The sequence below is a fragment of the Xenopus tropicalis genome, chromosome 4 (assembly GCF_000004195.4).
Source record: "Xenopus tropicalis strain Nigerian chromosome 4, UCB_Xtro_10.0, whole genome shotgun sequence".
NCBI lineage: Eukaryota > Metazoa > Chordata > Amphibia > Anura > Pipidae > Xenopus > Xenopus tropicalis.
Window position 1 is genome coordinate 58,591,084 of NC_030680.2, and position 12,337 is coordinate 58,603,420.

At 44.0% G+C, this 12,337-nt stretch overlaps 1 protein-coding gene across 3 annotated transcripts; it reads right to left on the minus strand.

Annotated features, from left to right (window-relative positions):
• Nucleotides 1-7: 7 nt before the first annotated feature.
• slc22a31 (solute carrier family 22 member 31) lies at nucleotides 8-12,054 on the minus strand. 3 transcript variants are annotated; one of them, XM_012962291.3, is made up of 9 exons: nucleotides 11,972-12,054; nucleotides 8,565-8,668; nucleotides 7,649-7,803; nucleotides 6,066-6,234; nucleotides 4,179-4,324; nucleotides 3,981-4,089; nucleotides 1,711-1,919; nucleotides 1,514-1,628; nucleotides 8-1,365 (listed from the first exon to the last, which is right to left on the minus strand). In XM_012962291.3, exons 1-9 carry the CDS (start codon nucleotides 11,978-11,980, stop codon nucleotides 975-977), a joined length of 1,407 nt encoding a protein of 468 aa, XP_012817745.1. In that variant the 5' UTR covers nucleotides 11,981-12,054; the 3' UTR covers nucleotides 8-974. The 3 variants fall into 3 exon arrangements, with proteins under 3 accessions (XP_012817745.1, XP_012817743.1, XP_004913636.1); XM_012962289.3 differs by lacking the exon at nucleotides 11,972-12,054 and adding an exon at nucleotides 11,165-11,919; XM_004913579.4 differs by lacking the exon at nucleotides 11,972-12,054 and adding an exon at nucleotides 11,165-11,917 and having other exon boundaries at nucleotides 1,514-1,625.
• Nucleotides 12,055-12,337: the final 283 nt, after the last annotated feature.

Here is a 12,337-nt window from a genome sequence, read left to right on the forward strand (position 1 = left end):
ACTTCAGTAGAAGTTTATGGTCCAAAAAACAGGGACCAAACTGTTTACTTTTAGAAACCCAATTTACAGCAGCACTATAAACCCCTCCTAATCTAAACCACATCACATGTGATCACATTGCATTAAAAAAGGATTGACTTAGTCCACCAAAGGATACTCCTGCCTGTGCCAAAGGCATTATAGAAGGGATTGTCCAAACTTTTAATGGCCCTTGCCAATGTAAGTCTTCCTTGCTTACTCTAGTCACACAAATTTGGTGTAACCAATCAGGTCTGTAATTATCTGTCAGTAAGTTGGATATATGTCACCACTGATTGTCCGCAATTTCTTTGGTCCAACTCTTAGTATTCCTTGGAAATGCGAACTATATCTAGTCATGCCTTATGGTCTGTGCTATGGCATTGAGTGTTAAAATGAGCAGAATGTTAAAAATTACACAGATTGGATAAAATTAGGATGTGAGAATGAGACAAAGATGCCTCGGTGCAAAACAAATGGAGAAGGAAGCGATTTAAGCTCCAAATTACAAATGATGTAAAGCAAATTTCTGGAAGAGCAGGAAGGAGACAGAGAGTGGGAGAAGTATGGAAGGTCCCAGTATGGATCAGTTAGTGAGGGAGAAGTGTTACGGCACAGACATAGGCACAAATATGGACAGGGTGAGCTAGTCATCTTCCTAGCTGATTGGTACCCAAGCGTTGGTGGTAGAATGTAAAGTGCTTAGCACTCCATCATAATCTAAAGTTTTATACTTATAATAAAGGTTTTTATTGCTGAAAAATATCTTCTTTTTGAAATCCTTGTTTTCTCTGATGGCTTTGAAAAAGAATAACCCCTGTGCTAATAGGACACCATGTTTGGATTATTTGCTCCCTATTGGTCTTATGGGCAGCATCACTTTCTTCACTACATTCAGCTGCTTTACAGTCTTTAGTGCATAGTGCCTGGCTTAGGCTCATTGCCGGTTCTATTGTTCAGTCACTGCTCAAAGCTTTGTTTTCCTCTCCACATGTGGAACCTGTCGTGTCACTCCTGATCATTTTCTTGGTGGAGCTTGCCAGTCGGGCATAGCTATCAGGGTTGTAGTCAGCACGTTTTTTGCCATGTTTAAGAAGTGGCAAAGTATCTTGAGTAGGATGGAGGAGCAAAGGAGGTCGGCGCAGGTTCTCACCATGTCTTAAAGTTTCGGGAAGGCTCTTTCTCTTGGTCTCTGGCAATAGGAGGAGACTGAGCACTGAGAGAATACAGAAGGACGACAGAACAACATGGTACAGGAAGTACCCTGACTTGTGTTGAAGTTCAATGAATGGAAGGGAAGCACGGCCCAACATATTTATTCCCATGATCAAACCCAAGCCTGAACCCCTGTACAGAGAAAAACAGAGATAGATTTTTATTGGCTATACAAGGGAACATTAAATGGGAAATGAAAGATTACATTAGGACAAACTACGAAAAAGTTGCAGCAATATCTAAAAAGACATGCTGTAAGTTCAGAAAAAGACTTACTCACCTAATAACAGTTGGAAGCACCTCGCAAGCATAAAAAACACTCAGCATCACCACAGCATGGGAACATAGGGAGCCCACCACTGATATCACAATGGAAGCTTCAATAAAAAGATCTACTTGAAAAAAACATAGTGTCAGGAAAAAGCCCATATAATATAGGGAGAAAAAGAATAAGCATAAAAAAACATGTTGTCTTACATTGCGTGAGAGCAAGAAGGAGCAGGGAGCAAAACCCAGTCAGGATGGTAAAAAGTAGGAGAACAGATCGCCGCCCACAGTGGCTCACACAGATGCAAATCAATATGCATGCGACAATCTCACTTCCAGCCTGTAGAAAATATGGAATGTAGGGACCAAAAACCTGTAGGTTCCGAGCAAAGCATGGCCTGATACCACACCCAATAAACCTACAAAGGGAATGAGAGTTAGAGAGAAGATACACTGCTGACGGTATGCAGCAGTGAAAAGTCAGAAAAGGTAGACAGAAAAAGTGGTTGGAATGCACCTAAAATCATCCAAAATTAAAATAATCAAGGTTAATTCTGTATATATACAGTGGAGGAAATAATTATTTGACCCCTCACTGATTTTGTAAGTTTGTCCAATGACAAAGAAATGAAAAGTCTCAGAACAGTATCATTTCAATGGTAGGTTTATTTTAACAGTGGCAGATAGCACATCAAAAGGAAAATCGAAAAAATAACTTTAAATAAAAGATAGCAACTGATTTGCATTTCATTGAGTGAAATAAGTTTTTGAACCCCTACCAACCATTAGGAGTTCTGGCTCCCACAGAGTGGTTAGACACTTCTACTCAATTAGTCAACCTCATTAAAATTGTAGACCTGCACAAGGCTGGAATGGGCTACAAAACCATTAGCAAGAAGCTGGGAGAGAAGGTGACAACTGTTGGTGCGATTGTTCGAAAATGGAAGGAGCACAAAATGACCATCAATCGACCTCGCTCTGGGGCTCCACGCAAGATCTCACCTCGTGGGGTGTCAATGATTCTGAGAAAGGTGAAAAAGCATCCTAGAACTACACGGGAGGAGTTAGTTAATGACCTCAAATTAGCAGGGACCACAGTCACCAAGAAAACCATTGGAAACACATTACACCGCAATGGATTAAAATCCTGCAGGGCTCGCAAGGTCCCCCTGCTCAAGAAGGCACATGTGCAGGCCCGTCTGAAGTTTGCCAATGAACACCTGAATGATTCTGTGAGTGACTGGGAGAAGGTGCTGTGGTCTGATGAGACCAAAATAGAGCTCTTTGGCATTAACTCAACTCGCTGTGTTTGGAGGAAGAAAAATGCTGCCTATGACCCCCAAAACACCGTCCCCACCGTCAAGCATGGGGGGGTGGAAACATTTTGCTTTGGGGGTGTTTTTCTGCTAAGGGCACAGGACAACTTATTCGCATTAACGGGAAAATGGACGGAGCCATGTATCGTGAAATCCTAAACGACAACCTCCTTCCCTCTGCCAGGAAACTGAAAATGGGTCGTGGATGGGTGTTCCAGCACGACAATGACCAAAAACATACAGCAAAGGCAACAAAGGAGTGGCTCAAGAAGAAGCACATTAAGGTCATGGAGTGGCCTAGTCAGTCTCCGGACCTTAATCCAATAGAAAACCTATGGAGGGAGCTCAAGCTCAGAGTTGCACAGAGACAGCCTCGAAACCTTAGGGATTTAGAGATGATCTGCAAAGAGGAGTGGACCAATATTCCTCCTAAAATGTGCGCAAACTTGGTCATCAATTACAAGAAACGTTTGACCTCTGTGCTTGCAAACAAGGGTTTTTCCACTAAGTATTAAGTCTTTTTTTGTTAGAGGGTTCAAAAACTTATTTCACTCAATGAAATGCAAATCAGTTGCTATCTTTTATTTAAAGTTATTTTTTCGATTTTCCTTTTGATGTGCTATCTGCCACTGTTAAAATAAACCTACCATTGAAATGATACTGTTCTGAGACTTTTCATTTCTTTGTCATTGGACAAACTTACAAAATCAGTGAGGGGTCAAATAATTATTTCCTCCACTGTATATAAATATATATATATATATATATATATATATATATATGAAGAGAGTGTTGTGTGGTGTTCTAATATGCAAAGCCTATGGCACACAGGGCATTCTGTATATGGATCACACATGTGCTCTTTGGCTGATGATGGGAAGTAATGCTGACTTATTATTTTCCCACTGGGGGTACCAGCATAAGCATCTGCCATAGAAAGTGTGTCTTTGATTCAAGTGAATGAGAACTGCACTTACAGTTGTAAATGACCCCTAACCGCGCTGTTTACATCATGTTTAAAAATAAAGATGTCTTTGTTTACTTCACCTAGGCAAACTCTGTGCCTTTTATTACATATAAATGTGTATCTAAGAAGTGGGACAGTAAGGTAGAATATATACAGTGTGCTTAAAAAATGTTGAGATTATGTATTTATAGGCTTACGCTGTAAAGCCAAGGATCAGTGCATTTCTCCAGATTAAACGTGTCCCAAATATGCTGCAAATGCTGTAATACTGCGGACGAGGAAAGCCTTCACACAAAGAGTCAATCTCTATGATAATCAGAGAAACATAAGTGGTGACACATGATGAATAGGAAAGGGCAGCCATTATGATACTGCTGTGTGCAGAGTTGTAATACCTGTAAAAACATGGTCCTGACCAGAGGCATCTTCGCCTATGTTTATCCCATTGGCCCTTGCAAACATATGAAGTTCAGACTTGCATTGTTCCACCTGCTGAGTGGCAAGGAGCCAGCGGGGTGATTCTGGATAGAGTGTGTGTCCACTAAAGGGGGGAATAGATATAATAATCAGCTACGCTTACAGTGTAGTAAATTTACAGCCCAATCCTGCCAAAAATATATTTTCTCACAATTATTTGAAAATATACAACTAGGCACTTGATAAATTTCATTGTTCATTTGCTGAGCCTCTTCTCTGCATGGTATTAGGGGCCCTGACAAATATGTAAATATAAACAAATATATCCAAAACTGTGAAAAATACAGTTTTTTTTTAAACGCATATCAGGCAAAATGTTTTTCATCTGTATAAATTAAGATGCACATTAAGGCTAATGTCCCCCCGAGAGATTAATCGCCCATGATAGATCTCTGCTACTGAGGGCGACTAATTTCTTTGAAATGCCTTTGCACTTCAGCTTTCTAAAGTCGCGCAAAGTTTCCTCCTGCAGGCAAATCCATTTGATTTCGGAAAGCCTAAATGATGCAAAGGCCTTTCCACCAGCGATTCCTTTTGTTGCCAGTGGAAAGGCATTTCTGAGAGATAAGTCACCTGCAGTAGCAGAGATCTATTGTGGGAGACTAAATCTCTCTGTGGGACATTAGCCTTAACCACATATGGTTGCAGAGACAACTGGACCTATTTAAAGATGACATAAACCTCTCTCTAGTAGGTGGTGTAACCTTAACTAGAGGTTATAATCACCATAACAGTGAAATGTTTGTTATTGAGCTGTCAGATTACAGTTCAGTTGCTTAATATGATACATTATAAATTAAGTTTAGTGCTGTTTAAGCATAAATTGCTAGAAAATAATAGTTGAATGCCTCTGGCAATGACAGTATGAACAGAGAGCCAAGCATGCCAAAGACAGTCAGGATAATCATAGGAGGATCCACGTGCAACAACTGGAGTTTGACAAATGTTTAACAGTATTGCTTCATCAACCCACCCTGATATAGATACACCACATGTCCCATAATGCTTGATAATATGTTGGAGTGTGTTTGGCATTGTAGACCTGACATCCTGGGGTCAAGTAATACATCTCCTTTTAGAAACTGTGTAAGACTCTGCACTAATGATGCAGCCCCACCTTGACCCTTTCTAACACTGATTTTCTGAGCACAGTGGGGTGAGGGGTTCGGCATTGGGAGGGTCAACTCGGGCAGTCTGGGGCTCTGAAATGCCCCTGTATGTGACAAATTAGCCACAGAGATAAAGAAGTTAATAGGAGCTGCAGTTCTGATAATTCAGGGCATTGGCTCAAAATAACAGAACAAAAAGAAAGGTGGTCATACCTTTAAAAAGGTTACTGGATATACAGATGTCCTTTGGCTAATGCCACATTGGCTGATTTTTGGCCCGCATATAAACCCATGGTGAGAATAAACTGATCCACTGGCCTGCACTTGCTCCTGTGTCTCCACCAAAAGTCACTGTGTTGGGTTGGCCTGGGTGCGGTCAGAGGGTATTTTGCTGCAATTATGCATACTCATGTATGTCCATGCCAAAATCTGCTCCATGTGTCTGCACCCAGGAAAACGCAATGCCTCATGGTGCAGACACAGCAGCAAGTGGAGCCCAGCAGAGCGGATTCTTACCCTGCATTTATGCACAGGCTGAGAATCAGCCCAATGTGGCACAAGCCTTAGTTAATAAGGCTGTGCAATTACTAATAACTAACCAATCAGCAACTAGTTTTGATCAGTCTGCACTGATGCAATTTTAGAAAATAAATTCCATTGGCAGTAGGACTGTATAGTAAAACTACAGACACTCACCACCAGTAAACTCCAAGCAGCATCAATGTCCCAGTGATGGAGCCTTGTAGAACCCTCCAGTCTGAGCACAAAACCGCCATACCTGGTAACAGCAGCTCTCCAGCCACCCAAAAGAAGCCACCAATCATTGTCACCATCAGGCGCTGACTAGGACTGCACAGTTCTACCCCTTGAGAAAAGGAAAGTTTGATATTAGAGAAGTTATTATCTAAAAGTTGGTTCTGTCTTTTGAGAGATTCAGATCATTTTGACTGACCCAGAGCAAATGTTTCAGCGCACAATTCAACAGGAATGTCGAATCTGCTTTCCTCTAGCTATTGTTACATCAAACAGCTAGAATGCCATAGGCTGGACACCTGCCCCACTCCTGCAAAAAAATACTTCAATGTAAAGGCAGAAGCAACAGTGCCACCTACCAGTGAGTCAATAGCATGTCCAGCTTGGAGGAAACAAAAGACAAAAACAGATATGACAAAAAGCTTCACACAGATATGGATAAAATGATATCCAAGCACAAAAAGCTATAGTCTGAAGAATTAAAGTAGTAGTTCACCTTAGTAGTAACTTAGCTTTTAGTATGTTACAGAATGGCCAATTTTTAGCAATCGTTCTTCATTTCTTATTAAGTATAGTATTTCAGTTATCTACTTCTGACTCTTTTTAGCTTTCAAATGGGGTCACTGATCATGGCAGCCAAAAAACTATTCTTATTGTTAATTTTTATTAGTTATCTTTCTAATTAGGCCCTCTTCTTTTCATATTACAGTCTCTCTTTAAAACAACTGCATGATTGCTAGGGTAAATGAGACCCAAGCAACCAGATAGGTGCTGAAATACCAAACTGGAGAGTTGAACAAGAAGCTAAATATATACAAAAAGAAAAATAATAAAAAATGAAGGGCAACTGCAAATTTGTCTTGGAATATTGCTCTCAACTTCATACTAAAAGTTAATTGTTGGGTGAACAGGCCCTTTAAGAGAGTGTACCGGCAGGGAGAGCTAGTTCCGAGTGGCTGCTAAGCAAGAGGTTAAAAAAACCTAGGACCTACACACTGCAAAGAAGGATGAAACTTTGACATGGCTTGAAAGGCTGTTATAAGATTTCAGAAAGTGCTCTACAGTGTTCAGGCAAGTGAAGTGCTCCCACCACTCACAATTTCACATATTTGTCACAAAGTTGTTGCCAAAAGCCAACAAACAGTGCAACGTCACACAGGGATGGAGCCTCCCAGAGCAAATAATCCAGAGCCGCCAGGGAAAGGTTAGAGAGGAAAGCAAACAATAATTGTCAAAGAGCCAAAATACATATTGCCTGGGGGTGAGGGGTAGCTGGGTAAGATCAGAGGATGAAATTCAAGAGAAACTTGTAAGAAGTCTGCTCCATTACTGAGTTTCCCACCCTCTTTTGTGTTATTTTAAAGCTTCACAACACAAGAATAACAAATAAGTCCATGCTTAAACATTTTTTGTATACATGACCAGTATATCATGGACAGCTGCTCACATTTACATACATTTTCCTGCTTCCTAATGTGTATATCACTAAACAATCCAATAGCAAAACACTGATATCTTGCACTTACTTGAAATGTAGAAGGATAGGAACATGCCAGCAAGAGCTGCCCCAAATCCTGCCCTGAGGGGCAAGAAGCTGAAGTAACTGGAAGTGAAGGTTACAGCTACTCCGAGGGGCAGCGCCATCACCAGTGCCCCAATGAAGGCAGCACGTCGGCCCAATCTGTAAGATGGAAATAGCTCAATGAAATGCCAGAGTACATGGAGCTGTAGCCACACAATTATATCCATACAGTATACCTGTAATGGTAGCTCATTCTACAGCAGCTGTCCTGTCGGTTTATTTGTTTCATATTGATGGGCAAAAAGTGATATTTCACTAATAAACTCTAATAGGGGTGCCAGGTATGCTACTGAATATATCCCAGGCCAAGGGGTCTTGCCTTACGTGCGTACTTGACATGTTATATCTAATCTGGCAAGTCCTAGAGCTGTCACATCTTTGCTTAGTGAGTCTTGGAGGACTCAAGCCTGAGACTAGTGAATATTAGAGGTGCAACAGAGCTCTATCTATAACATCCTCTTGAAGGCAAGTGAAACATTTTATTTTCAAGACTTCATCTCTCTACCATTTTTTTTCTCAGTCATTAATGCCATTCACATACAGATTTTGGCCAAGCCCTATTTTCAAGAATGTGCAAGAGCCCACTATACAGCACCCGGCACACAGTGTCATGGTGCACATCTTTCACCAAGGGTTGTGTATAATGAGAGTATGTTGGCCACCTTGTAATGTGAGTGCAAGCTACAAACACGGCCTTATTGTGCTGGTGCTCCACAGGAACGGATGGGGAATGTATTAGTGGGAGCAGATCAATAATAATAAGGAAAAAAAAGGCATCATCTTTTAAATACCAATACATTCAAGCATACAAACAATACCAAATCAGTTTTTCTAATGTTAACATTTCCATGCTGTAATACCTGTCACAGATACACCCAAAGATAATGTATCCAAGAAGCCAGCCAACCAGGTAGGAGATCTTTTCCAGTGGCACCTTCCACTGTCTGTCACAAAGCAGTTCCCACTGTCAGAAGGGCAACACAAATGGGTAACATGATTAGTCAGGAGGAAATTATCAAAACATTAGCAGAATGTGAGATCATGTGTATAACAGAAGCTGATACTGATATCTACCCTGATGAATCGGTAAATATCTTTGTATTGTGAATTTTACTATATATATATATATATATATATATCTATCCATATATATATATATATATATATATATATATATATATATATATATAGTAAAATTCACAATACAAGGATTGTAAATTGCCTAATTCTGTTACGCTTTAGTGCTCATTTAATTCTGTTATTCTGCTCTCAGGCAAGGGTTTGGGAGAGAAAAAGCAAAGGTGGTTCTACTTGTCACTGCTGACCTTATAGTTGCCACCTTTTCTGGAAAAAATACCAGCCTTCCTACATATTTATCTTTTTCCCTATTGCTAGCATTGGAATCAAGCATCATTTTACTAGTCAGGCCGGTAAAATACCAGCTATACCATACTTCCCCTGTCCCCCAAGTATGCAGTATAGACTTAGGTCCTTGGCACACAGAGCATTTGCTCCTCTTCTTTCAACCTGTGTTTTTTCTTCAGGCTGAGAGAAGTGGATCGGCTCCATGAGAAAGTACAGCTTCTGCCTGAGGAGTGGAGGTCGGGCCAAGAACATCTGCTTTTGTGTACTTTCACAAAGCTGTGTGCACGTAAATGGAACTGCTTAAAGGAGAAGGAAAGGTAAAAAGCTTTATCAGAAAGGTCTATGTAAATACAGTCATAATCACTCACAGAGACGCTGCACTGAGTCCTCTATCAAAAGAAACACAAGATTTCTTCTTTCGTTTTTTGTAAACATGTTGTCCAGGTATCTGACTTCCTCTCAGAGAAATCCTTAATTCCCTGGGCCAGAGTCTGCTCAGTTCTCTCCTGCTCCCCCTCCCATAAGAATGCTAAGTACTCCCTCCCCCCTCCCTTAGGAATGTGTGATCTAAGCTATAATGGCTAGAGCTGCAGCAGGAAGCTACTTAAAATGGCAGCTGCTGTCTTAAGCAAACAGAGAAAGCTTCTAGGGCTCTCTACTCAGGTACGGTAATGCCTTCTGCAGAATAAATATATAGTTTTAGGTGGCACTAATGTGGCAAATCTATTGGTAGTAAAAAGTCAAAATGACTTTCCTTCTCCTTTAAGGGAGTGAATCCGCTTCTCTCAGCCTAAAGAAAAATTGTAGACTGATAGAAGCGGACCAAATGTCCCATGGCCAGGCCATTAAAGGTAGCCACATGTTATGTGCAGTGCTGTATTAGGAGAAAAAAAGATATAAAGAATAAACAAATGCATGTGACAGGTGCAGAACCATTTGCCCACTTTTCCAGGGTGGGACCTTTGTGATACAAGTGCCAAATTCATGTACAGAGGCAGATGAGTGTTTCCATTACAATGGAGGGGGAGCTGGGGGAATGTGCTACTCCTGACACCAAGCTGTAAGCCAGTGCTGGCATTGCTGGGCCCCTAGCAGCACATACCGTACCCATAAATGTACAACAGGTTGCATTCTCTTGCCAGCCAACAGCAATCCGCAGCAAAATAGACCCCAGAGGGAATAAAGCAGTCGGGCAGCTGCACCATATGTTTCCAACCTGGGCGGCACACGCTGCATATAATGTGCCCAATGACAGCTTACGTGTCGTTATCCCCTGATATTGCCCTCCCGGTACCCTCTCCCCTAGTACTGCCCTCCCGGTACCCTGTCTCCTGGTACCGCCCTCCCGGTACCCTGTCCCCTGGTACCGCACTCCCGGTACCCTGTCCCCTGGTACTGCCCTCCCGGTACCCTCTCCCCTAGTACTGCCCTCCCGGTACCCTGTCCCTCCCGGTACAGTGTCCCTTGGTACTGCCCTCCTGGTACAGTGTCCCTTGGTACTGCCCTCCTGGTACCCTCTCCCCTAGTACTGCCCTCCAGTTACCCTGTCCCCTGGTACTGCCCTCCCGGTACCCTGTCCCCTAGTACTGCCCTCCCGGTACCCTGTCCCCTAGTACTGCCCTCCCGGTACCCTGTCCCCTAGTACTACCCTCCTGGTACCCTCTCCCCTAGTACTGCCCTCCTGGTACCCTCTCCCCTAGTACTGCCCTCCAGTTACCCTGTCCCCTGGTACTGCCCTCCCGGTACCCTGTCCCCTAGTACTACCCTCCCGGTACCCTGTCCCCTAGTACTACCCTCCTGGTACCCTCTCCCCTAGTATTGCCCTCCCGGTACCCTCTCCCCTAGTATTGCCCTCCCGGTACCCTGTCCCTCCCGGTACAGTGTCCCTTGGTACTGCCCTCCTGGTACAGTGTCCCTTGGTACTGCCCTCCTGGTACCCTCTCCCCTAGTACTGCCCTCCAGTTACCCTGTCCCCTGGTACTGCCCTCCCGGTACCCTGTCCCCTAGTACTGCCCTCCCGGTACCCTGTCCCCTAGTATTGCCCTCCTGGTACCCTCTCCCCTAGTACTGCCCTCCTGGTACCCCGACCCCTCACCTGGGTTACAATGTTGCTGTTCAGCCAGCCCTGAGCTTGGAAGTGCCAGCCTCCAGGGCAGTGCTGGGACTGGTTGCTCGAGTTCTCCCAGCTGCTGTTGCCAGGGCAGGGGTCCCCGGATACTCCCTGGCACTGGTAGCTGGGGACAGCAGTGTACATGAGCTCGGAGAAGAAGCCCATCGCCAGGGCAACATTGGGCAGCCATGTGGCAGCGGCAAGGAGCCGGGTGTACCGGCCGAATCCACCCACCCGGGGCCACACTCGCACGTCAAACTCCATGAACAGCCTAGAGGGAAAGGAACAGGGCTCTGGGATGGAAGCGATGTGGGACAGGGAGGCGCTGACAGGGCGGGGGGAGGAGAGGGGGCAGTTGGGCGGGACAAACCAACCTGCCGGAGTGTGCTTCTTGTAACATTACGGCTCCCGGCCCTCCCAGGTAACAAGTGAATAACTGTGCGTATGGTTTATTCCGGGATAAGCGAACCCGCTATGGCGGTACCGTAACACGTTTAGTGGGAGCCAGGGAGAGAGAGAGAGAGAGAAGGGGTTTGGTGGGGGCGGAGGCGGGTATAGAGCTGTGTACAAGTAACTCCATTGCTCTGCGGGTACTGAGCTTCTGTCAGGGCTGCTTTCAGTGCTGCCGCTCCCTATACACAGACTACGCAGTCTGCCTATGGCACCAACTCCCAGGGGGAGATTGCACCTATTGCTCCCAATCGGAGCCCCGCACTCCATTGAAAAAGAAGTAACTTTAACTCCCCCCTCTCTCCCTCCCTTCCACCCGCACAGACTTCTAGTTACATGTACCTGATCCATCAACCCCAGAGGAGAACTCCTTCCCAGGGGGCTGTGCTGCAATGCGATTGGACACAGGGCATGACCTTTGACCCTCTGCGCTCACTGTGCAACTGCAAAGGCAGACAGGCACAGCCCCCTGGGAAGGAGTTCTCCTCTGGGGTTGATGGATCAGGTACATGTAACTAGAAGTCTGTGCGGGTGGAAGGGAGGGAGAGAGGGGGGAGTTAAAGCTACTTCTTTTTCAATGGAGTGTGGGGGTATTTGTAGCTAGAAGTCTGTGGACATGCTTTTTTTTTTTTTTTTTTTTTTTTAAATAACTGAGTGGGGGATAAATGAGCCCTGGAGCAGCTGCAGGTAATGATTCAAGCTGTTGCT